This window comes from Dermacentor variabilis, chromosome 5, assembly GCF_050947875.1.
Source record: "Dermacentor variabilis isolate Ectoservices chromosome 5, ASM5094787v1, whole genome shotgun sequence".
Classification (NCBI taxonomy): domain Eukaryota; kingdom Metazoa; phylum Arthropoda; class Arachnida; order Ixodida; family Ixodidae; genus Dermacentor; species Dermacentor variabilis.
Window position 1 is genome coordinate 48,408,924 of NC_134572.1, and position 27,246 is coordinate 48,436,169.

The 27,246-nt window shown below is 44.1% G+C and overlaps 1 protein-coding gene across 2 annotated transcripts; it reads right to left on the reverse strand.

Moving 5' to 3' along the window:
* Nucleotides 1-26,964, reverse strand: LOC142582557 (cytochrome P450 3A11-like). Of its 2 annotated transcripts, XM_075692409.1 has the most exons (14): nucleotides 26,116-26,962; nucleotides 21,914-22,010; nucleotides 20,354-20,406; nucleotides 19,107-19,203; nucleotides 18,513-18,629; nucleotides 16,703-16,791; nucleotides 13,988-14,133; nucleotides 12,409-12,524; nucleotides 8,614-8,758; nucleotides 6,232-6,392; nucleotides 5,533-5,624; nucleotides 3,431-3,574; nucleotides 2,709-2,871; nucleotides 5-1,317 (listed from the first exon to the last, which is right to left on the reverse strand). In XM_075692409.1, exons 1-14 carry the CDS (start codon nucleotides 26,181-26,183, stop codon nucleotides 1,240-1,242), a joined length of 1,566 nt encoding a protein of 521 aa, XP_075548524.1. In that variant the 5' UTR covers nucleotides 26,184-26,962; the 3' UTR covers nucleotides 5-1,239. The 2 variants fall into 2 exon arrangements, with proteins under 2 accessions (XP_075548525.1, XP_075548524.1); XM_075692410.1 differs by lacking the exon at nucleotides 19,107-19,203 and having other exon boundaries at nucleotides 1-1,317; nucleotides 26,116-26,964.
* Nucleotides 26,965-27,246: the final 282 nt, after the last annotated feature.

Genomic DNA, 27,246 nt, shown 5'->3' on the forward strand with positions numbered 1-27,246 from the left:
TCTTGGCTGACAGTGTCTGGTTTGGAAGGTGCGTCTTGCGAAAGAGTGAGTTCGTAATTATTCAGCCACAAATTATCGTAATCATGTATTTAATGTTAAAGGCTAGTATTACTTCTCATCTTTGCCGGACACCTTCTACAACGCCACAGCATCTTATACTTGACAACGCTTCTGAGCCGAGAAGGTGCCCAATTTGTTGTAAGGTGGTAATATAGGTTCAGGTCATAGCCACGAACACTTTTCTACGCTTTAGAACTTTGACTGGGTTTCCAAGCTCATCTTCCAAGTGTAATGTCTTCCAAACAAACATCACACACTTTTTTACTGCCTGATCAACGATCCAGTTACAGGATATACATTCTTTTGGAGTGATTCCTATGCAACTGCCGTCTGGTGCGCAGTCTTTTTGCGAATTTTTCTTCTGCAGCACTGATCTGGTGAGGGCGCCCAAGAAGCCAATATTTACCCATTCATAACGCATTGTGCCTTGCACCAAACCTTACGGCTACGCAGCCAAATGACCCTAACTGTTCAACCGGCTTTCTCTCACGTGTATTCTTCAGCATTAAGTAGCGTGAGAACACCCACCCGCGTACACACACACACACACACGCACACAAAGATAGTAAACTTAAAATAAAACACGGGTGGAGAACATCTCTGCAGCACAGCATTGAAACAATGAGATAATGTTGTTCTTTGTATCATTTCAGCGTCCTTATTAAATCTGAGAGTGATGTATAAGAGACCCACTTATCTAGTATTACACATTTGCTCTCTTAGCACGTAACGTCTCAAGGTGAAAAGCGTGAAGATCTCTTAGGCAATTCAATAACGCTTTTCGAAATTTGCAAAATAAATACTAAGTTTTATTTGCAAACTCTCCATTCCAATGCAGTCTGTGTTGGTGCAGTAATTGGCAACTGCATCTTATGAAAACTACGTCAACTGCGCTACATGTATCTGAGGAAAGAAAACAAATTATTAAATTTAGTGCTTCTTTGTTCTTCGGACAGTACTTGATTCTGTTAACCTAATAATAACTTACGTTGCTACTATACATTAGGAACTGCGATTCGGGAGGGAACTTGCGCCTGCATTGATAACGCTGTCTTTCTAGAGAATAGCTTGGTGTTGCTTTGTTTTTTCGGTCAGGCGGAAATTTTCGTCAGGTGGTAAGGTGAAAACCAACTTTCGAGGTTATTACGAGTTTAATAACTTAAGAGAACATCCCGCTTGTTAGCCTCGTTTCCTGATTCCCAGTGTGATGTCTTTGGCAGTGAGGAGGCTGTATCCGTTATGGAATTCCAGAGGCACCTGTAAATAAAGATAATTTTAGTTACTTACCATAGTATCGCGAACCCTAAAAGACATGTGGTCATGGATCAAAGGTAGTCAAAATTCTCGACTTTATTCCTAGGATCTGTAAGCATACTGCGAGGTATTCTGAGCGTAATAAAATGTAAGGCGCAGTGATTTCTCGGTGAGCAAAACTTGGTACGTTTTTTGTACTTAATGTTTCCATGTCTATGGCTGATCATGAAGTACATTGGGATCGATTTTAGTTAACAAATGGAACCATAACATCCAGCTTCATAGGATCACACTTCCGCAGTCTCAAGCGCGTGCGCAAATGTGCTGCACTTCTCCGCAAAGTTAATGAAAGGATCCGCAGATAATATCAGCAAAATCTGAAATACTTTCGCAACCAGTTTTGAGCACTCAAGTCTATCTGCGCCTTTAGCTCAACAACCTGTAGTTAAACACTCCTCCACTACGCAAATAAACCAAGCTTCTACACTTCTCTCCTTGTCTCCAGCACCTATCTGACACGTTCATCCACTAAAACATATTTTTGTGACGTAGTTATTTTATTTCATCATGTTTCTCAAGCTGATCTTGTTTATGTTTTTATGTTTAAACCGTAAACTGAGCTACAGTGTTCTGTTGTGATATTCATATATTAATTAATCTTCAAATAGATCTTGTCACTAAGAAAGTGCTGGCTACCTCTTAATTCCTAGATATGCACGAAATGATGCAAGAACTTGAAGCAAAGAATAACGAAAAAATTATAGTGACAATTAAAGTTTACTTTCACAACATAAAATCACACACAGAAACAGAAACGTTTCTTAGACATTTTCCAAAACATAAATCTTGCTTTGGAAGTATAAATGATGTTACGAATGAGTTTCGCGATATTTCTACGCAAGAGCCAAGGGAAGACGATAAAGAAATGAGAACACGGAAAAACGGTTATGCGCAAATGCAGAAAAAATATATTCTATTCACAAATACAATTTCAATGATAAAAGTCAGGACCGTTTATATATTCGACATTCTTGAAGAAACTGTACAAATGCGAATTCTGCACTTCTTAAAATTTTTGTTTGGCACGTCTTCAATATACACATTTACACTGATACATCCGAGCATGCCGCCAAAGATTGCAATATGATCTCACCATAACCTTATTTAACACAGTGACACAATATGACACCAAGCCGTGCTTTCAGAGGCGCTAGCACGGTAATTTGTGGTGTTAAAACCTAATAGGTGAATTTATAATGAGCGTCTCACAAACGCTCTTGACAACCCCCCCCCTTCCCCTCCCTTAGTACCTTGCTAGCTTCTTTCACATGATCCAAGTATTCGGTAACCGTTAAAGACAAACGCACGGTGTTGACGGAAGCATTTCAACTCACTTTCGTTTTTTTCGTGCGCACCACCTTGACGTTACGAATAGTGTAGAGCAAAGAAAGCTTCACTTCTTGCAGAGCGAAGCGCATGCCGATGCAGTTGCGCGGCCCAGCACCGAACGGCAGGTACGTGTACGGCTGGATGGAATTCACGTTCTCGTCGCTGAACCTGCAAGAAGTAGGTCAACTGTGTAACTCTGACCTCCTTCTTCTCAAAATAGACTAAGCTTAGATAACTGTACTAGAATGAGGCAGCGAAGTATGGATTCAAGGCGAGATACACATAACTCCGGGGAAAAAAACGAGACGTGAGAAGAAGGCAAGGAGCTCAACGATTATGGCCTGCTCCGTCTCGCTCTGAGCGTCGTCTTGTTCAACTTTCTCGCACAGCGCTTCTTAACGATGACGAACTTTAAGAGATGCCGATAACATTTGCGTCTTCTAAAGCTTTTTGAAAGAAAGTGCTCGGGCCGAGCACTTACCGACATGTCCTCTAAGGTAAGATCCGCCTGCAGTCAACACCGCCCCCGGTGTCCTCCTCCTTTACACTCGATACACACGGCCTTTATGAGGGGCCTGTGTCTTCTTCTGTGTCTTCTTGTGACCTTGTGTGGTGTTTTTTTTTTCGTGCTATAACTCGCTTTACCATAACGAACCAACAAGCCCACATTTCAATCCTCTAAGTACGGAGTATTCCATATTTTCGTATTCAGGTTTTATTGGCTTACCTCTCGGGGTTGAACGTGAATGGATCGGGAAAGTACTGCGGGTCGTGATGCATGGAGTAGACGGGGATTGCAATTAAATCCCCTTTCTTCACTTTGATTCCAGTGTCTCCCAGGACGTAGTCCTCGACTGGCGATCGCTCAATTCTGTCACAATGAGAGGTGAAGTAGCATATCAGTCGTTTGTATAACTGTCATTGAGGTTTGAAGCTCACTTCCTAAAGTTATCATTTTCTTGCGATGGGCTTTGGGAGTATATTCGCACTGACTCCTTCTTTCCTTTTTTATAAATCTGTCTGTGTTTCTTCCTCCGCACGGCGAACCTCCTCACATTCCCTTCTTCGTCTCTCTCTCGCTCTGCTTTTCATTGAAAGCAGGGACTTACTGCCTAATTTCACATTGTGGCCTGCACCGTTGTTACTATGTGCCAGTTTACAAAGTTCATAAAATTAAGGGTAAATAATATTTCAGATTGGTGTGAATTTACCCAGGCGAACACAGTAGCGATATCTGCACATATTTCCAGATTACGGTTATTTCTGTATTATTTTTGAGACATTTACGCTCAGTTGTTAAATATGAACTAATCTGAAGGGTTTAGTGATAATTCAATGCTTGAGAATGGAATGGAAAGACATTTGTTTGAATTTGTATCACTCAAGTATCGTGAAAATTTCGGTATTTGACCAAATTTAGCGGGTACTAGCATTCAGTGGATCGGGCGCACACGTGAAAAGGCACGGTGAATATGGTGCGCACCTACTAGCTGCGTCAAGTTCGAGATGCTAAGTTCATTCAGTCAGAAATATTTCGCTAGTAAGCAATAATTTCCTGTGTGAACTGTCAGGATCTGCTGAAGCAGTGCTTGCTTCACCAGGCAACATCCACGCAAATATATCGCGAAGTAAACGAATGAATAACCACTTAGCCTGGCACTTATATGTGAAATTAGATTGTTTCCTGTATTAGCCGATGCACGATATTTATATTCCTGGTGTGTGAACGGTGACGTGTACTTACGAGTTCTTTGATGCAGCTTGAAAAGACTATGAACTTAACATACTGCATACGAGTAATGAACACATAAAGCAAACAGACAATGAAGCCAAGCAAATCATCGTGGAAATCAACTGTGGTCGAAATTTGAATTGAGGAAATAATGAAGTGAAGGGTAAATGAAAGTTGACGAAAATATCACTTGTCGCCGCTGGGATCCGAGCCCACAACGTCCGCATTACGCGTGCGTTGCACTGCCAGCTGTGCTACGGCCACGGCTATAAATTCGTCCACTAACTTGGGTATTTGTGTTTTACAAGATCTAGCTATGGGAGCGTTAGCCAGCGCCACTCAGAGCCATGGTGGGCAGATGTGGAACATCTTTTTTTTTTTCCTGATGGCGTCAAGTAACACGTGATACCAGGAGAGCAGGCATTTGTCCAATAAACCCTTGTACCTAATGACATAATGGCTCGCAAAGGCGACAAGTTATCTTTTCTTCCTTCTTCACTTCTCTTAATTTCATTATTTTATACATTCTGATTTCAACCACAGGTAATTTCTTCGATGCTTTCCTTGGCTTCATTGTCTGTTGGCTTTATGTGGTCATTAATAACATGATCGAGCTCCTTGGTTCTTCTTGTTCTTTTGTACGCACAAGCAAGTATTTTCGCACGTCCATAATACATCTTTGAAATTGCACGGAAAAAGAGGCATACACCGTACGGCGATTGTACATTTATGGAGAAACTGGATTGGCCAACGGAAGTACAGAAAGGGGTCCTGAAGGGAAGCCGCTGTAGTACAACTCTCCTATTACGCGTTTTAAGAACTGATGCGAGGGCACACGTATACAAAACAATGAGAAGTAGTGAACACGGAAAAGCAAGAATGCAGCAATCCAAATTCCTCAGTTTTTCTGAAGACAATGAAAAGAAATGCAATACTACACTAAACAAGAGTATATTGAACGTGCATAAAATAACCATTTGCACAAAGGGGAGACAAACAGAGTAAAGATACTTTCTTCGTATTCGAGGGGAAATACGTAACTTTTCGTGCCGGTTATATTCTGCGATATCGGCAACACATACAACAAATGACACTACCGTGTAGCTGGAGGGTACATTCGAAGAGCCTCGGAGACAACACCGTGTAGGTATTTCAGTTTAGTAATCACATCCAAGCCGGGACGTTCTCCCTGTTGGGCACACGCAAAACGACAAAATGTTAGACAATATTCTGAGAAAGTGATCACCACTTTTGCCTCTGATATACAAACTAATTTTTTTTTTCGCAAGCGTTTCCATGTGACAAAGTCCCGCTGTCTCTTTCGCAGTGTTTTCCTTATTACTATTTTCTTTATTTTAGGATCATGAACACTTTTGTGGCACTGCTTTTAAAGTGCTACACGAAGCCCGTGATGAAAGGGGGATGGTGAATTACATCGCGTTTATGTGCCACATGTTCCAGGTTTACGTTTGTTACCGTTACTGTAGCTACCGTGTTTCCTCTCAGTTACCTAAAACGAATATTATCATACGTGTTGATGGAGCAGTGCTGCCCTCAGGGTCGAGGCGGCGAGTAGCATCATTGTAGTTCTACTAAGAAGGGAACGTCAGCAAAATAGGGTCTTCAAAAGGTTCTTAAGAAGAAGGACTCTTCTTTCTGCAGTGCATATAGCCGCTATGGAAACGACAGACAGTAACAGATTGTTGAATGTTACTGCTTCGAACACTTTTATCTAAGAAAGCGCGTATAGTTTATAACATACCAGGCTACGTTATTCAAGCATAGACTTAGCGTACGTGCGTATTGAAGCATTCGTCCACTTCTTCCCTCAGCTTTTCCTGCACATCGGGGTTGATTGCCAGCTGGTAAAGCGTGTACGAGATCACACTCGAGGTCGTGTCCTGGCCGGCGAAGAAGAAGAGCACGCATTGGGCCATTGCTTCATCCTCAGTCAGCGCTGCAAAATGCACATCGGTGGTTAAAAAGATCGTCACAGCACTAGCTTCACGCTCTCTGCTCTCATTTATGTAAATACGGTTTAACCTTACCCTTACAGCAACCTTGAAACACAGCTTCTAATCCTCTTCCAATATTATTCTTTAGTAACAGTTATGAAGATCACCTTCGCTAAGCTGCACTTAAATATGTAGCTATAAGAGAAAGTTCCCATAGTTAGATTTTAAAGCGCCGCTTTCTTTGCGAACTGCACTTGTAGCTAACTGAACGTATTAGACCGCGCACACTCTCTTCTCTATAGGTTTAATGCCGTTTTATGACGTCTTTGTGTGGTACATATGAACAAGTATGGGCTTTTTCTTATTTTATTGCTTGCCATTAGCCTGGGTACAGAAATATTTCCTGGATGGTGAGCTGCTCGTTGTGGCGCTTGTTACCTAGCGTCCAAAGATTTGAAGCCACCTCTTGCAGCTTTTCGATCTGACGCCCCTTTCCCTATATTGCTATTGAAAACAGGCAAACATTCATTATCGTCCTTAGTAACCTTACCCGCTACTTAATTTATAAATGCGATCTACAGATGACAGCGATGACGGCGACGGTCTGACTAAGTACGTTACTGCTCGGTCATCTCGTTTAGCGCATGCCGGGGCCCCCACCGAACTAAGCGAGATTCATCCTAGATAAGCGACATATACCTCCGAGATCTCCAGTATGAAGGAAGGCACCACGTAGGATGGTTTACAGGTGATGTCGAAGCTAGCAGCTTCGGTTTGTGTGTTGCCTACTTTTCATGTTCGAGTCCTGGTTGGCGCATAATTTTTCTGTTGCGGTGCGCCTAGCCAATTTTTCCCTGCTCTGAAGCACTAACCAGTTGCAGGAACGGCTCTTGAATGTCAAAAAGACCAGCTGTCCTCGCATGCGATTGAGCTATGGTACCACTGAAGTTCCCAGTGTTATGGCAAGCGCTCATGACAGTCATACTTTTTGTAGACTAATAGCATAAGACCGTTCAACAAGACTGTAAGACTGTGAAGAATAGAATCGTATGGTAGCGAACGCAAAAATAAGAGAGCTTTGCGAAGAGACAATGCAGTAGCATTTAAAGTTGTTACTACGCGTTCACGCGTAATCATAGATTATATGGATAATACAAGGTACGGTGATGACAAATCGTGAGCGAGAAAAATAATGTTAAAGTGTCGATATCGTTGCTTTTTTATGCTTTCAGTGTGAAACAGTCTTTTTTTTCTCTGCAGGTACCTTATTTCGCTGTGACACGCAAGTCTGTCGCGCTGCATTGGGCTCAAAGAGGTAGTTCCGAGGAACCTACAGCATTAGCAACGGTTATAATAAAAGACCAATCGCGGGTTCAGGATCACGTGCATGGCATCAAACTTATTCACATTAAAGCTTTCAAATTCGCAAGAGTTGCTTTGAAGATTTCGTGTAATTGTTACGCTGTCAACTTACGCTGCATAATGAATTTTTGTAGGCGCTACAGTAAAAATGCATTTAGTGATCCTCTGGCTTTGAAACATAGCGCTGAGCTAATCTGAAATCAAGTGGGAAATAAGACACAAAATCGTGACGGCCACCATCAGGAACACTGCCCTAATATCACTTTGAACAACCAAGAACAATCTAGAATATGTTCTGCCATGGCAATACCTGCAAATTTCCAGAAAAGGTAACCAAAGATTCTCACATTTAGCTTGCTTGGCATTTCCGGCGAGCAAAGCATCAAGTTCTTTTTCCTTTGTTGATACGTTGATCGCGCATTGCATACGTTAGGAAGAATCTCTTGTCAACAATCATCTTGGCGCAAGATATTTCTTCTTTTCAACGTGTAAAAGCACAACGCTGTGGGTACAGGTAGAGGCACAAGAACACGTCTGCTCGTGGAATATTCTCGATGCCCAAGCATGGGCTAATGTAAGCGAGGTATGGTTACGGTAGCAGAATGACAGAATGCTCATTTAAACAGATTCACGCCTGATCCCTGCTGTTTTCGATGAAGCAGCCACATTTGTCCGCACCTTGAAGAGCGGCACACTGTACAGAAAGCACTAACAATGATATATTTCAGCGGCACTGAGGTCTTCAACATCACTTGATGTATATTCAGCTTTTTGTCTGTACGTGTCACTCGACCACACCTAGCCACCTTTTCCATTTACTAGATCTGAAAAAAAATAACATTTAGCAAAAGATAGTCATACTTTTGTTTGATGAAAACGACGTGTCGGGCTTCAGGTCTGAACCAAGGTTGAAGAGTTGATTATCGCGTTCCGAAGGCTTTTCTACTGCGGATGCAAGGTTGCCTTCCTTGGCGTCCATCATCAGTTGAAGAAAGTCCTCGTGCCGCTAAGAGAGAGAAAGAGATAGAGAGACAGAGCGATCTTTTATGTAAAAAACCAATAGGATTGGCCGGAAGAGCTCGCCGGCCTGCTATTATATTTAGCGGATAAGGAGAAAGGAAAGGCAATTGAGACAGTGCGCCATGAAGGCTATAGTGAACTACCTATGCGTGCGACTCGTAAATATGTTCATCGCATAACACGTCACGATACGCATGCGCCTGTCATACAGTTCTAAAGCCAGGAGTTGAGGCCGCTCCGCGTTAAAGAAGTTCAAGGGGGCTCTTGTTGGCCATGCACCTTTGGTGTTTTTCGAAGGCGCCAGAATCTTCAGCTCCGAAAGCCGGCTGTCGTCCAAACCAGACACTCTGGCATTAAGCGCCCAACATTCTTTACTGCGATGAGGGCCGTCACAGAGAATGTGCGAGATCGTCTCTGGCTTTGGCTGTGGCAGCCGGAGTCACTTTCACGGCCCATCTTATCAAGTTAACGCCCGATAAACGCCACCATGAGTCTGCAGTAAAGTTGTATGAACTTGATTTGCTTAGGTTGGAATACTGAAACTAAGAGACAAAGCCGGTAATATCATTACTAATATGGATGAGATAGTTCAAGTGGCTGAGGAGTTCTATAGAGATTTATACAGTACCAGTGGCACCCACGACGATAATGGAAGAGAGAATAGTCTAGAGGAATTCGAAATCCCACAGGTAACGCCGGAAGAAGTAAAGAAAGCCTTGGGAGCTATGCAAAGGGGGAAGGGAGCTGGGGAGGATCAGGTAACGGCAGATTTGTTGAAGGATGGTGGGCAGATTATTCTAGAGAAACTGACCACCCTGTATACGCAATGCCTCATGACTTCGAGCGTACCGGAATCTTGGAAAAACGCTAACATAATTCTAATCCACAAGAAAGGGGACGCCAAAGACTTGAAAAATTGTAGACCGATCAGCTTACTGTCCATTGCCTACAGAGTATTTACTAAGGTTATTGCAAATAGAATGAGGAACACCTTAGACTTCCGTCAACCAAAGGACCAGGCAGGATTCCATAAAGGCTACTCAACAATAGACCATATTCACACTATCAATCAGGTGATAGAAAAATGTGCGGAATATAACCAACCTTTATATATAGCTTTCATTGATTACGAGAAAGCGTTTGATTCAGTCGAAACCTCAGCAGTCATGGAGGCGTTGCGGAATCAGGGTGTAGACGAGCCGTATGTAAAAATACTGAAAGATATCTATAGCGGCTCCACAGCCACCGTAGTCCTCCATAAAGTAAGCAACAAAATCCCAATAAAGAAAGGCGTCAAGCAGGGACATACGATCTCTCCAATGCTATTCACAGCGTGTTTACAGGAGGTATTGAGAGACCTGGATTGCGAAGAATTGGGGATAAGAGTTAATGGAGAATACCTTAGTAACTTGCGATTCGCTGATGATATTGCCTGGCTTAGTAACTCAGGGGACCAGCTGCAATTCATGCTCACTGACCTGGAGAGGAAAAGCCGAAGGGTGGGTCTAAAAATTAATTTGAAGAAATCTAAAGTAAGGTTTAACAGTCTCGGAAGGGAACAGCAGTTTACGATAGGTAGTGAGGCACTAGAAGTGGTAAGGGTATACATCTACTTAGGACAGGTAGTGACTGCAGATCCGGATCATGACACTGAAATAATCAGAAGAATTAGAATGGGCTGGGGCGCGTTTGGCAGGCATTCTCAGATTATGAACAGCAGGTTGCCATTAGAGAGTTTTAGTATAGCGTAAAACGCTTGCGTTAGCGTTAGCGTGCGACGCAACGCTAACGCAAAGAAAGGCTGCACTGTGCGGCACAAAGTAGTGTTTTAGAATAGCGGAACGAAGAAAAGCGCTAACGTTAACGCAAGCAAATACAGCGCCATCTAGATGTAAAAACACAAAGTACTGGAAAGCCAAATCCACACGAAATGTCGAGCTTATCCAATGCCGAATCCGCAAGTGTGTCCCTAAGTCAAGCTTATCGAAAGCTACAGTCGCTGCGTTAATTACGCACGTAGGTGTTTGGTTGGAGTGTTGTTTTGTCGAGAGTCGCGAAACACACCGATTATTCTTGGCATGCCGCGATCGAGTGTTCTGTGGGACCCATATTACGTGTCCTTTTTAAGTTGGTATGACATAGACGCCCTCATGCTTCGGGAACGAGAGCGACCGCGCAGGTTCTACGTGTCCTCAAGATCCACTCAACATCGAAGCTATTCCGGAGGGGACGTTTCGCCGGCAATTTCGCTTCCAGAAAGCGGATTTCCCACTTCTTTCCACTTTTTTGCAACGGGCGCCCATCTTGACGTCCGCCCGAATGGGTTCAAGGCGAAAACCTCCGTCAGGAGGTTCATATCGTCGTCGTGGATAAAACGCACACGCATTGTGATCACAGCACCGACCGCACTACTGTGTTTTGCCACGGAAAACGTGACATGCATCGGCTTGACATGCGGCTTTACGCCAAGCGAACGAGCGAAACACACTTGGGCGCCATCTCGAGGCGGATACAGCAAACACATTTAGCAAACCCATAGAGTTGTTCTACTAACTCTATGAGCAAACCCTCTCGTTAAGCCTACTGCGCCGCTAATCGAGAACGTATATCGTAAACAACGCCCATTTGTCACCTGTGCGCCACTGTCGAAGCATCATCACACAAATCTAAAGCAAACACGAGCATTAGTGGGGAACGAATGAGCCTAGCAGTGCAGGCAGACGACTCGATAGATCCGAAGCGGGCTGCTCTCACTTCGACTGGCGCCGCCATCTTGCTGTACGTAAGGCTCCCCTTGCGTGCGTTAGCGTTCACCGATAAATCTCGAAAATAGCGTACGTACGTAACAGCTCCAGCAGCGTTTACGTATAGCGCATGCGCAGTGTGGTGCACGCAACGCTAACGCTAACGCTAACTTTTTGCGTTTGCTGCTTTACGCTATACTAAAACTCTCTATTATCCCTTAAGAGAAAAGTTTATAACAGCTGTGTCTTACCAGTACTCACGTACGGGGCAGAAACCTGGAGGCTTACGAAAAGTGTTCTACTTAACTCGAGGATGACGCAACGAGCTATGGAAAGAAGAATGATAGGTGTAACGTTAAGGGATAAGAAAAGAGCTGATTGGGTGAGGGAACAAACGCGAGTTAATGATATCTTAGTCGAAATCAAGAAAAAGAAATGGGCATGGGCAGGACACGTAATGAGGAGGGAAGATAACCGATGGTCATTAAGAGTTACGGAATGGATTCCAAGGGAAGGGAAGCGTAGCAGAGGGCGGGAGAAAGTTAGGTGGGCGGATGAGATTAAGAAGTTTGCAGGGACAACATGGCCACAATTAGTACATGACCGGGGTAGTTGGAGAAGTATGGGAGAGGCCTTTGCCCTGCAGTGGGCGTAACCAGGCTGATGATGATGATGATGACTGAAACTCAGTCATCATCATCAAAAGTAATGTTGGCGATAGTTATAAATGGCCCAGTGCATACTGAAGGTTCTCCTTGTTGCACAGGAGAGCAGTGCCGTAATGCCATGTCTGGGTAATACGGTGGTGACGGTATCGGCGTCGGTAGGCGCAAGCTTTGCTTCTTTATTAATCGTCAATTAACGTTTACAAAACGGCCGCAACATTACTTACAGATTGTTTCTCCTGCCGGTCCTTGATGATGTTGAGGCATATCTGCTTGAAGTAGAGAAATATGTCCATATTAAATGGTCGCAGCCCAAGTAATCTTGAGATGGCTGGGAATAGAACTGAAATGGAGAAATTATTTATTGCAGACTTCGCTATTTCAGCGCCTCATTTATCTGTCCAAGGAAGAAACTAAAGTCAATAGCGGCCTTTAACGCAAAGTGTCAGAGCTATCTGCACCATCTGTATGAAAACAAGCACCATGTTTTTTCTTAGAATATATCTTAACTTGGCCCAAGCCCGCGCTAAGTGCTACAATGTTTCGTACATTGGGTACATCTTAACGTAACGTACTTAGTCTGTTTATTACTACTCACCACATGCACATGCATGTGGCGAATAGTATGAGAATGAATGTTCATGAGACGTTCGGGAAAACAAGCCAATATTTGCGGAGTAAAGGCTGAGCTTTGTTTTATTTTATTTATTGACATTCGCTAACACCAGTTTATGTTAGGCAAACGGGAAAGCTTATTGAGGCTACAATGCTTAAAAAAAGAAATAACTAAACAGTACGCGCTACAAATGGAATGAACGCATTAGATACGCTGGCTGAGCATCTCGAAGCTGCGTAGCGGTTTATGAGGGACACTGGACTGCGGGTTGATTTTGATCACCTATGGTTCTTTAACATGCACCGAAAGCACTGTACGCGAAAGTTCTTACACTCCATCCCCGTCAAAGCAGCGGCCGCAGCGGGACCTTAAACTCGCCTTTGTGCCATAACCACTAAGTCACACTGGTGGAAAAACGGAAGCAACGACTAAACAATAAGTATAAGGCGAGAAATAACGCTTGTTGTAAATAACACTCATTATCACAATGCGGTGGCGGGTTAGTTGGTGCGAATCCATGAATACTTTGTGTAGCGCAAAACAACAGACACAAGAAAGATGACCCAGGACAAGGCGCTACTCTCCATTGACATCATTTTATTGTGTCACTCCTTTATAGACAGCTGAAACTAGAGGAACATGCGCAGTGAGCACCATGTGGTGGAACCCTTAACATCCGATCTCAAGAGCGCACTCTTGCGACAGAATAAAAAAAAAACATATTGAGCACTGTACAAGGTTAAGGAAGGCAGACTAATGCACTGTGACCCCAATGACTGAATTAAGAATGCTTCCGATAACTCTCGGGCGGTGGTGTCACGGCTCTATTATCGGAAGCATTCTTCATTCAGTCATTGGGGTCACAGTGCATTAGTGTGCCTTCCTTAAACTTGTAGAGTGCGGAATATGGTTTTTTGGATTCTGTCGCATGAGTGCGCTCTTCTGATTGGATGTTGGTGGTTCCCCCACATGGTGCTCACTGCGCACGTTCCTCTACTTTCAGCCGTCTATAAAGGAGTGACGCAATAAAATGATGTCAGTTGAGAGTAGCGCCTTGTCCTGGGTCGTCTTTCTTGTGTCTGTTGTTTTGCGATAAACAAAGTAGTCATGGACTCATTATCACCTGCGTGAAAAGGTCAAGTAATGAGCTAAGTAAAAAAAGAACGATATGGTCACGTTGGACTACTCACAAAACATAATAAGGCGTGGTGTGACACGTCCCGAGAAGATCTGTCGTGATTTGGTGACAAACTCATTGGCCTGGTCCGAGTGAGAGTCCAACTTCGTGCCAAATGCGCATCTTGCAATTACGTCTAGTGCATAGTTGCCGAAGAACCTGTGTGGCAGGAACCATTAAGTAGGTCATACATTGTACGTAATAAAATGATTACATTAAATGTGGAGAAGGCCCTTCGTAGTTGTCGAAAATGGCGAATAGCTGAGGCCAACGCATTGCTTCAGACTTACTATAGCTATTGACTACCTCGCGCGCAGCTGCAATGTTCCTTTCATTTTATGCTTCCCGCAGCCGGCAACACGAGGATATTTCATAAGTTAAACAAACAGTGTCTTTACTAGTTCAGCCTTCCCAGAAATGTCGTTGACGAGATTGTGATCGTTAATTTCGAAAGTAAGCAGTCGATGCTATTCTGTAGTTTCTCATTCCTTCGAGCTATATGAGAAGGACACAACATGCACGTTCGTGCCGATCCAAATAAAAAAATATCGAGTGAGGCGCAGCTTTGAGGTTAGAGCGTAGATATCTATAATAAAGGAATAATGCGGTGGTATTATAAACACTTCTAAATTTAGAACAAATTGTAATCATCTACGTCGGAAGTAACACACACCTATCTGTTCGCGCATCGATGACGTCCTGCATATTTTATAGCAACTATGTACCTTGAACACGAAACTCGACACCATAAGGCTCGACTTGCACTACATGACGGTAAAGGTGCATCGGTGTTGATTATGCACGTGTTCCTTATACGTGAGCTCCAGTGTCGACGAATGCGTGGGCAGGTAAGCCGTCTATTTAAAGGTCAATTACACTTCTCTTTGGGGGCACAGACAGAGGATTTGCTGCAGTAGTAGGCAATGCAGCACCACCTCCGAGGGCTTCATATTATAGTTTTCCGAAAGGGTGCGGCCAAATGCCACAGGGGACGAAAGGCGACGTGGTTGCGGCGAACGGGAAAATGGGCGGCGCGTTTGCGGTGAACGAGAGTGGTGTCCGCTCGGCTATGGTGTGCGACTGTACCACGTGTTCCTAGCAGAGTTGTCGGCGCTGTTAAACTCGGCGGTGGGCGAAACATTGCGGGCATTTCAATTAAAACCGCTCAGGTTGGTCGAGGTGCGAGGTCTTGAGGGCCACGAATTGCGGCATTATCTGGCGACATGACCAATTCGGGGACAGGTGAAATATATCGGCTAGTTGTCCGCGTTTTTCCAATGAGCCCGTACCTGGACGAACAATTCTGGGCTGTCCAGCAGGCTGACTACGTGGCCGTGGGGCTTGGCCTTCCGGTCCCGACGTGGGAGCGGCCCGCTTAGTGGTTAATTATCACTACTTTCAGGACCAAATAAAGTTTTCCATCCATCCATCCAATCAGTCGGGTAGCGATAACGCGCATATAAGCGTCGGGGTGGAGCGAAAATAGTAGAAAGGCGTTCGTTGGCTCTGGGGTGGTCGACAGCACAGACAGAATGTAGGCCAGTGTTTTCAAGTTCCTGTCGAACGATGGCTTGCATGAGGGCAAGTGAAAAAGGGCTAGCATGAAGGCTGCGCGAACATAAAGCTGCGGGCGCCATCGCGTCCAGTTCATGTCGAACGATTTGCACCACGTGCTCTGATGGTGACGCATGCAGCTGTGCGGGCTGATCTTCACACGTCGACGTTCCGGCAGCATTGGGAAGTCTGGCGAATGGTTGCTAGACGCGTCGGCTTTGGGCCTGTTCGAATTGTCGGCACTCTTTGATGATAGCATCAACTCTAGAGCAGCTTTTGCACATGAGCAGATTAAAGGCGTCGTGAGCAATGTCCCTGAGCACATGCCCTACCATCTCAGCTTCTGTCATGTCGTGATCGGCTTTACGCCAAAGCGCAAGCACGTCCTGGACATACGACACATAAGACTATGCGGGGGATTGGGCACGAGAGGCCAGTTCCTGCTTTGCGGCAATTTCACGGCATGCTGCTTTGCCAAAGAACTCTGTGAACTTCTATTTGCATTGGTCCCAGCTAGTCAGCTCCCTTTCATGGTTTTGAAACCACACCTTTGCCGTGCCTCATAGGTAGAACAACAGGCTAGCTAGCATAAGCGTAGGCTCCCATCTCTTGATTCCACTCACACGTTCGTACATAGCCACCCACTCTTCAACGTCGGCGTCATCAGTCAGAAGAAAGTTCAAGTATCCTTGGGTTGCACGAATACAACCGAAGGGGATAGCGGCGTAGCGGGCGATGGTGACGTTGTAGGCGGCAGCGACGTCGATTCCAAGTTCTCACCGTCATTCATGTTGAGGACAGTGATGTGACGTCTACTGCAAAGCTCTGTTTCCAGCCGTGGTACCCCGCACCTGCCACCAATATGCTACGGGTATGTTGAGAGTATAAGATTGTATTCACAATGTATATACAAGCAGAGTAAATGGCGTTAGGATGGCTGACTAGTAACACCACGCAGCAGCAAGCGTCTCGCGATCTTCTTCCTCCTTCCTCCTCTGTCTTCTTTATGCTCCCGTAACAGTATTATGAACAATTCTATTTCGTTGGCTTCCCTATTATTTCCTCCCGAAAGTAAAATCCGTGGCCGATATCCCGGATCTCCTTGAGAATACGAGCGTTGGAGCTACTTCTTTAATGATATTAATTATTTCGGAAACTAGGCACGGGCACTCACTGTTTCATGTCGATGTCCTCCTCCTTTGCCGCCGCCTCTTTCAGGTGTTCTGCTGTCAGCACTGCGCAGTCCTCAATCAAGGAGTTCATCTGCGTTTATTTGTTGATGCCAATTATACATCATGTCTCTGACTATGGCAACTTAAACGGAATATTTGCTCAAGCAGTAATAGCCCTTGGGCTAGTTTTTGTTGCTTAACGGTGGAGGGAAAATAGCCCTAAATAATTAGGCTGCTTACTTGAGCCGCTATTTGTAACGCAGGCTTCTGAATGTGAATGCTTAGCAGCCGTGTTTGATGTGCAAGCGTCATCGTGTGATATTGCTGCATACTTTACTTGTGTTCGTACTATTTTTCAGTGCGTGTGTGTTCTCAGTGCTAATTACGCTTAGCAATATTTTCTTGCTAGAGGCCACTAAAGTAGCACACCTGGATGTTCCCACGAATAAAACCCTTTAACTATCATTGCGACTTTCGGACGATTTTCTGTGCCTTAAAACCTCTTACGAGCTACAAAAACAGATAAAACATAACTATCTTACTGAACAAAAGGCAGTAATATGTGCAAACAATTTATACAGCAATGTGAGTGCACTGGTACGTTAAAGCATGGCTTCATGATGGAATATTGCAGTTCCACGCAACGTCTCTCATGGTTGTGCACTTCTTGAGAATTCATCTCGACTGCGCTGTGTTGCACCCTCTTCCAACTGCTTTTTTTTTTGCTATTATGCTCGAACAATAAAACAAGTTTGTCTTCGAAATCATCCCTAAGAAACAGACATGGTCAGTCAAATCTGTACTGCGGTGTAAGACCGACACGTCCATCCCAAAGCAAGGGTTCTGACGGCTTAACATTCGTTATCATGCCGTTCATTAAGCTGTTTCCTACGCACCTGCCTATTCTTGTATTTATCATCATGGGTATTTTAAGGCGAGCTACTATCTTTCAATACCATTGTCACTGTAACAGATGGTTTCTGTTTCAATGCCTCCTGTTTTTCTTCTTCGAAAAGAGAAAAAAAAAGCGTTTTCCCACACTTTTATGGATCATTACTGTCTTCTTACACAGGCCTTTTAATATCCTCATTTTTTTTACTTTTTAACGTGCTAGATAGAAGTTATAATACCCAAGTACTCGTAAACAATGTAGCCTCTCTCAACTAATAAAACAGTTTTTTTTCTACTGCTGAACATATTCTTGATATCGAGCCTTCTGCAGAATGATCAATACAGATCCATAATGTCGCAGTAAAAATACTGCGTGCGACTCCGTTCTTATATGTTATTAGGCGTTGAATAATTACTTCCCCGATCGGCTATGTTCGCTCGTATTAACGAAAAGAAAAGTGAGCATATTCCTTCAGGGAGCAATAAAACTCTATGCAATGAACATTAATATGAAGCAAGCCGCTACTCGCGTTTAAAGAACCTCTCAATCATTCATTGTCTTTAGAGATCACGTTTACAATTTCTTATTTTGTTGTTCACGTGATAACCAGTGACGGAACAAAGAAAAGCGTAAGCTTGAAGCCAATGTTTCGACAAAGAGACGTGTCTTTGAAACATTTTCTCAGTCTGATATTTTCTTGGTTCGCCCGTTGACTCAGCACTTCGCCTCCATCTTTTCGTGAACTCCTTGTTTCGTTTTTAATTTCCTACCGGCTATGCATCTTCAGCGTTCCGTTAAGCATGCCGGAGCATTAAAAATATATTTCTTGTCCTCGACCGTCTCTGTTCTATAATATGGCACTGTCACTACGTACTGGCTATATACTGCTAAAGAATAACAAAGGCGACAACGATCATCACCTTTCTTAGCCTTCCAGTGGAAAATGCAGGACTCGAGGCCGGTCGAATCTTACGCCATCTATCCACGGGAGTGATGTTCATCATGTTGTCCAATATGGGGTCGGAGAACTTGAACGTCTGTAACAGGAGAAATTGAGTAGCTAGGAAAGACTCGTTCCCCTGTTCACTGTTCCCTTTAGAAAGAGATTGCATGTCACTTCCGGCAATTTCAGCAAAAGTAAATAGACAAAGTAACCATTGCATCCTGAAATGACGGTACCGTATTGGGAATAAGGGTGCAATATATAGCATGAGGGAACAATGCTAAGCTCTTCTTTTGAGCCCGGGTCGTTAAACTTTGCCGGAATTAAGAAGTTGTGTCCATACAGCCATCCGTTTGTTCGTTCGTTCTTTCTTTCTTTCTTTCGTTCGTTCGTTCGTTGGTTTGTTCGTTTGTCGCAGAATATCTAGTTTTGCAACGTGGTTGTTTCTACGAAATAAAAGAGAACTATGTTCTAATATCAATCATCTTATACACATCGCAGCTTCTTTTCTGGTCATATTTCCATCACACCACTTAGGAGGAAGGGGGTGTAGACCTGCTACACGACGTACCCTTCGATTGGGCAATGCGGGAAAATCCTTGACCATGACTTGCTTCACCAGTTCGGGTTCGGCGACAAAGAGGACGCTCTTGCCGGTCTCAAAGGTGCTGCATAAAATTAACCAGTCGTCCCTTGCATGTGATCGCACGAGAAGAATGAGGAAAGTTACATTCGGTGGCATGTATTTAACTGATTGCGAATGCACCACGCTGTCCAAATGTCTAGGCTCTCAATAAAAAAATAACATATTGTGGAGCTTTGCCATGTTAGTCCATGGTTAGGTTCTAGTGCAGTTTCGGTTTCTTCAGTTACCTGACTAAGCGTAACCGACAGCCACTTATGCGTTATAGTACGAATACTTCACGAAATTTAGATGGCGGGAGGCCGCTTTTAGTGGCACTGTCAGCACACACAATTAAGGGCCCAGCGTCTCTCACGCTCAATCGGAGCACGAAATCAGGGCATTAATGCGTTTCGCATTAACCCTACAAAGCCCTACGTATCATTTGTGATACGCTAATATTGATGCTTATAAACTTGAATTTAGGCGCTGGAAACCGAATTTAGAGCCCATAGTACTAGCTTTTTTGATGTGCTGATGGGAGTTTTCAGTTGTGGCTACCTCAGCAAATTAATTACTAATTGATTAATTAGCGTAATAATTTTTCGTCAACTGTCATTTATTTCACTGTTTTCTTAGCAGGAATACCCTCCATAGCCAGAAATGAATGTGAAGAAGTTTGAACTTGCTTTGATGGAAAATGGTTTGATAACTTTCCACATGAAGGAAAAGTAGGCAACTGGCTCACCTTTCTTTCCCAACACCGAGAGCACATTTGTATATATATAAAAAAAGGCGGTGATATTTTGTTTGTGCTAGAACCTGATTTGTATAGTAAATAATTAATTAGAAATGTGCTAAACGGTCCACAACTGAAACCTCACTTCAGCTCATCGAAAACGCTGCTTTTGAGGGTGGTTTAAGCTTCATTGCTTAAAAAAGAATTTGCCGGTATCGAACTTCCAGGTATCGAGCGGCCAATAACATATCTACCATACTAAGCAAAAAAAAAAACACTTGTTTAATCGTCTGCTTCATAATAAGATAACTACATTTAGATTTCTGTGGCGTCTAGCATTCAAGAGCCCTGGTTCGCGTTCGATGCAATGAACCACACTGACCTCCTAAAATTTTGTGTGCCCTACATGTTTTTGGTTAGACAGAGACAATTACGTAACTGGGACCGATGCACTCACCCGAATAATTTTCCATACTTGTTGTACCGGTTGGTATCGAGGAAATGCATAGGCTGTAAAGTAAGAGGGCATTGAAGCCAAATTCAACAAAACAGAACGCGTGCGTTCATGTAATGAATGAATGAAAATACAGTACGACAAACTTAAGTGAAGACTGGATCTCTGGCGCACAATATCGCCTGGATATTTGATTATTTAAGGCATGGTAATTACTGCCTTCAAAAGCGAACCTCACCCCTGCGCATAACTGTAGCATGGCTACTCATAACGCAGGTATATGACTCGGTAGCTTATTAGGAAAATGATTATGCAAAGCTTTGTATCATTTTTGCGGCATTAATTCGTACACCGCAATAAATATGAGTCCTTCAGCCATTATACTCTTTCGTTATGGATGATGTCATTACTTTCCAGACACCCTTTGTGTTAAGCGTATTTTTTCGTTCTCTTGCTTCTTTATTTTTTCCATCATCTCGTTTCCGTTTCGTCGTCTGACGACCAGTTATGGCTTCAAAGCCAGACGACAAATGGCGCTAACATTTCCTAGATCACCAGAGTGAAATAATAAAACAACGATCACATCAATCAGGACGACTCGAGGAAGGCAACGATGAAATCATATTGTTATGTAAAACTATACAGCATAGCAGTGGCGACGTGTTACGCGAAACCATCTTCATAACTCGAAGTTGCCTCGGTTGTCAAGCGCTAAGCCTTTGGTAAGAAGACAGCAGTACTTGCACCGCCAATGTGCCCAACTATATTCTGCCTGAGGATAGGAACCAGCGTATTTCTACAGGCGCCATTGAATAATAGAATTGTCTGGGTTCTGTGAGGTGCAGCGCTTTGTGGGGTTATGGGGCGTGAAGGTCAGAAGCTATCCATTCATGAGCGCAACTTCGGGGTAAGGGTATTAGAGAAAAAAAGTCTCTTTCGACACACGTTTCAGGAACACACCTCATGACGCTGCTCAAGCATAGAAGAAGACATCATTCTGCTGTAATTTGCGCACTTATTTGTTTACAAACAAACCGCAATCAGTTGAAATATCAAGCAGGCAGCTACATACTGGTTTTAACATTGTAAAGTGTTGGTTCAAAGAACAAACACGTATTATACAAAACAAGAAAATGGCCCATAATAACAACGTTTTGTTGAAAGAGCATAATAATTGATGGTCAATAAATATTTTTCTTTTTTCTTCCTTTTCTGCTTTCTTTAACTTCTCCTTTTCTTTCTTTTTTTTCTTTTTCGTGATCAATCAATCGATCAATCAATCAAATCTTTATTTCCAACGACAGTTGGGGGTCCCTTAGGCGAAAAGCGGTAGTAACACCACTTGAAAATACCTAAAGGCCTCAAGTCATAATGCTTCGTGAGTTGTACTGTATGTGATCTGAAAGGTTAATGAGCTTCCCCGTATGCGACCTCTTGAAACGAAGAATGACCGGGCAGATATGAGCATTTCGAAGTTCAACCTCTGAAGTTTACTTATTTTACGGCGTCGGTACATGGCGGAGTTGTAACAATAACTACTAATAATTGTAAATAATAGCTTACTTGGAACATGAGCTTCAACGTGGGGCCAAATATGAGGGCAAATGGCTCTGACTTGACATTTTGGTTCTTCCAGTAGTTGCGATTCCGATATGCATACCTGCGAAGATTGCACAAATAACCGTTGCTCTGGCATTTGGTTTTTGCGTAAAAGGCGCAACCTCAAAAATGAAGTCTTTACACTGAGACTGTCTTTTTGTTTTAATATTATTCACGTGCCACAGAATTTCTGGCGAACCGCAGAACGAATATAGGATGTCGCAGTACGCTGATATGTGCAAGAAGTACGCACAACCCACTGGCATCCCATGCGTACTCATTCCACACATGCACAGGCATTGTACAAACAGCCTCACGCATACATCGTTAATTGTGACGTCATCGACAAGCGCCATTTATTTTTTTCTCTCGTCTCAGCCCCCATAAAAACTCCTGCTTCAGGGCTTTAGAAGCACAAAAATGAAATTGAAATTTCTAGCGAAAAGTACATTGCAAAACAAATTAATGTTTGTAGAACCAATTGATAGTGAGCATCGAGTTTATTAACTGTCATTAGGCGTTTTAATAACATGCTGTAAAGATACTGGTGACAGTTGGTAAACGATTTTTAAAATCAAAGAACCATATAGTCCATCCTTATGAGCTGCTCTTACCGACATGTTATGGTATCATCTTTGTAGAACCTATAGACTGTCAGGCGAATGTTTATAACTAATATTTATAATACATCAGCTTGCCGATAACTCACTGCGAACTGCCAGCCACCATAATCGAAATAATTTGAAAATATTACTAGCGTTACCTTTAATTAAACCTTTTTCTACGACAGGTATATACTAAGTTGAAAGGTGTATCGCGACATCTTTCTGCAGCTTGCACAGAACGTGCATCAATGAACTGGGCAGTAACAAATAGTGCAGAAAGCGCTCTCTTCATCACGGCCGGTATTCATATAAAGCTCTTAAACTAGAATTGTTCCTAAGAACCAATTCCAGCCCATCCTGGTGCAGGACATTTTATTAGCAAAGGCAACCTGCAAATGACAGCACTTACGAACGATAACATTTGTGGACTCGGCCCCAGATGTTTGTTATAACAATTTTGAGGCTTAGACAGTGGCCACATTGGCACATTAGTGAAACGCCACTGGGAGTTTGAAGCCGCGTCTTTACGAACAACTGTCATGAAACTACACACCGACAGCGCATGCCATTCATGTAAAACCTTTCCAGAATTAAGCATCAAAAGTGCGAAACAATAACAGAAACCTCGAAATCATGTAATTATTTTGGTGCTTCTGTGGACAACCTCCAGGATCGGCCCACGCAAGTGGCCGCGTTTCTACCAGAAAGCTCGGCTGCGTACATACCGTTCGCCGCCAGCGTTTCCCGGTACACGTTAAGGTTACATAAACTGCACTTTCTGGGAAACGTGAGAAGCAGTCAGGGGTCTTTGAATCCTATCGTATTCCACCCTTAAAAGCGAAGCTTAAGCGTCCGCCGATATTTTTTTTCTAGTTTTGAAAGTGGTCGGCTTCAATAGCAATGTCTTGCGTTAAGTCATATTACGCTTGCGATATCTCTGGCCCTCTTTGCTTTTTTTTGTTTCACTTGTTCTTTCTGTTCTCATTTCTTGCACTACATATACATGCGGTGGTTGCTCAGTGGCTATGGTCTTCGGCTGCTGAGCACGAGGTCGCGGGATCGAATCCCGGCCACGGCAGCCGCATTTCGATGGAGGCGAAATGCGAAAACACCGATGTGCTTAGCTTTAGGTGCACGTTAAAGAACCTCAGGTGGTCGAAATTTCCGGAGTACTCCACTACGGCGTGCCTCATAATCAGAAAGTAGTTTTGGCATGTAAAACCCTATAATTTACAGGGTGTCCAGGCTTACTTTTCACAGTATTCTTTGTATTCTGCTTAACTGCATAATTAGTCAAGACTAACTAAACATTGCAACTTCGGGAGCAACGAAGTTAGGCAAAAAAAAAAGACGGATTACGAAGTTGTAGAACGCTTTGCGAAACGTCTGGTTAAACAGTTCCCAACGTTCTATCGATTACGCATTAGTGATTTTTTTCCTCTTACTACAGGTGCCCACAAAATAAATGATAAAAGTACCACGTGAAATGCCCGCTTGCGCGCCGTGATTTCCGCGTTGCCAAACGCTCCGCGTGCAAACGAACAATGGATTTAACCTTGAGTGCTTCCGCGTCGCCTGCTTCTCGCTATCATGAACCGCCGCGGGGGAATCACATCGGTGGCGTAAATCGCACCGCCAACGCTTACGCCACTGCCCTGTCGCCTTTAGAGCGGCAGCACGCCCTGCTAGATGCTATGTTCGTTGCGCTGCAATCGCGACGCGTGAGTGGGCATGTCACGTGGTATTTATTTCTTCTTTTTTTTTGGATTTCGCGGGCGTCTGCAACAAGCGGAAAAGCACTAATACCTGATAGATAGAAAGTCAGAAACTGTTTAATCGGACACCTTGCAAAGCGCTCCACAACTTGATAATTGGAATTTTTTGCCTAACTTCGTTGCTTCAGAAGTTCGTTAATGAAGTTAACCTTGTCCACTTTTGTAATTAGGCAGAATACAAAAAAAAAAGTAGTTTGACTTACTACATACGGTAGTCAGCGACATGCGTTTCGTCGCGTCGTCTTAAGATTGTATCGGCGTATCTTGAACTCTGGGACACCCTGCACAGCGACCTTATATTCTTCTGCTTTGCCATTGCCTTCCTTTTTTGTCAATATTGCTTCGCAAGACTCTCCAGAATGTACAACCTATCGGCAGAAAAGTGAGGCGTAAAGTTATATGGCACGATCCGGCCTCGGCGGCCCGAACCGATGGATCACTCTGCTTCCCCCGCTGCCGCTTAGATGCCCGGGAGATACAACGCCGCCCGCTTCATTATAATCTCAGGTTATGTCCTGATGCCTCTGCTTGCCACTTACAAAGGAGGAGTTGTGAAAAAAAAAGATTTTTGGCTTTCGTTTTACAGCGAATAAATAGCAGAGCAGCTACAACGAAACAAACAAAATTCGGCAGCATGCTAAACTCCTGTAACACGTGAAGGCGAAAGCCTGCTGCCCACTTGGCAATGCGCCGACTCGCATCGTCGCGTTGCTGATTTCTCATTTCACCTGCTTCGGCTCGCTTTCGACGTTCAGCTGCGGCTTTGCACGCACGCACAGCGGGGTCAGACTCACGCCAACGACGTTTCTCTTCGACTTTACGTTGCATCCTCTCAGTAGAGGATTGGAACGTATGCTGTTCCCTATGTTGTATGTGTGATTTCAATGAATGTACGTCCTGTTCAGTTATTATTTGTTTATTATATTTATAATTACTGCCATTTTCCTTAAGCAAGACCTCGCAGGAGTGAATACATGTCTTGAAAACAAAGAAAGATTAGCAAACATAACTGGGCAATGACACTTGAAGGTTATACAAAAGTTCAATGGTGTGGCTTTACTTTGCTGAGCTCTTGTAGCCTCAGCTTTACGGGGGTATGAGTCATTGCATGTTTTGCTTGCTTCCGGGGCATGAGCCATTGCTTACAGGTGTATGAGCCATTGTGAAAGTCACACGGTTTTTTTGTACCACCCAACTAGACGCCATGTTTCTCTACATTTTATGCGGGATTCAATGAATGTATTCACTGTTCACTTCGCTTTGATGCGTACTTGTTGCCTCAGCATTACGAAAGGGATAAGCCAGTGCACTCTTTGCTTGCTTAGGGGATATGAGTCATTGCTGATGATGATACTTTTTGTAACATTGGACAAGACGACGCGCTTTCTTCAAGGCCATCGGGGGTATGAGGAACTTAAGGCTTTCGCCTTAAAAATCCAATTTCTCGTCACGACGAAAAAAGCGCCCGGCGAGTTCTGGAACACCACTGGGAACCTTGCCATTTAAGAACGCCTTCTGTGAGCGACGCAAGGGATAGAGAGTTATGTTTAACTGAGAGGACCATTTCCAATTTTTTTAACATGCATTCCTATACGGATATACATGTACGCATGCACCTCGAACATACAATCATTGAATGCGCTGGTTACGTTTGTGCATTTTCTCATGGTTTCCTTTCATCGATCCTTAATTTAATTAGCCACCCGCCACTTGGCACGCAGCTTCATCTGGCTGCCGAGAGGATGCGTAGCACGTCACGAATCGCAAAGTGAAAGAATATACTCACAGATATAAGAGCACACAGACCGTCGCCGCGAAGATAATCCAATCCGGTAATCCCAGCAAGGTCGCCATGGTCAATCCCCAATTCGTGATGCCTTACTAAGTGCACGATCATACACAGGGGTGTTCCCAGCGCCCCCTGCACGCCGAACGATCCGCTCGCTGTCCGGTGAAGGCGCGTCGTTGCCGCTCGTCGACGGCCGAGCTCCGAGTGCGCGAGGAGTTGGTTCAGCAGCGCTCGCAGCTACGTAGATTTGCAGTGAAGGCAACGCCGGCCGGAGAATGCGTGTGGGTTGTCTTGGGTACGAAACTATCTCTGTCTCTCTCTCTCTGTCTCTCTCTCTCTCTCTGGCAAGAGGAACCAGAAGGGAGGGAGAATCCCGGGTGAACGAGTGGAACCCGCACAATGCGGAAGTCGAGTTGTCAAGGTCACCTCCTAACTACCGTTTAATCGGCACCTGCTTAACGTTTACGTGCCGCTGGATAAAACGCGCGCTGCATGGAAATATCGAAATATCGATATTGCACGTCGAAATACCCTTGATTCATACCTTCTTCTTTCCATATTATCTCATTCTCTTTTTCAATCATATGACAGCCTTTAATTCCGACGGGCATCGAAGCAGGCTGACAACACAATCAAATATGATCGCACCTGTGAACAGAGGACAGAGACAGTGGATTTATAATGCCTTTCTAATAAAAAAACGTAGGGATGCTTTTGGGCGGTCGAAGCTATAGTACTATACTGTGTGATACTACGTTAGAATCTCCTTGGACAGGACAGACATTTGTTATAAGGCAGGTCTTCATTCTTCAAGAGCATCCTCGGGCCGGCATGTCGACCACGATTCTGCGACCATCAGCAGCACGTGCTGCACGCATGGCATAAGTGTACGGGTCGAGAACCCGGTCAGGTGAGTCCCAGCCGGTTCTCAGAGGTCTGTCACGGAAAGCCACACCAACATCTCCCCGGGAACGAGTGCGAAAAGTGTCCCCGTTCCACGCGCATCGCGGCTCAAGTGCCTGGGACGCTGGGGGTGGAGGTCGGTATGAGCGCGAGGCGAGTATTTCCGCATGTATGCGATTTGCCTCCGAGGCCAGCTCATCCAAATCCTTGAACTTGCCGCCTCTT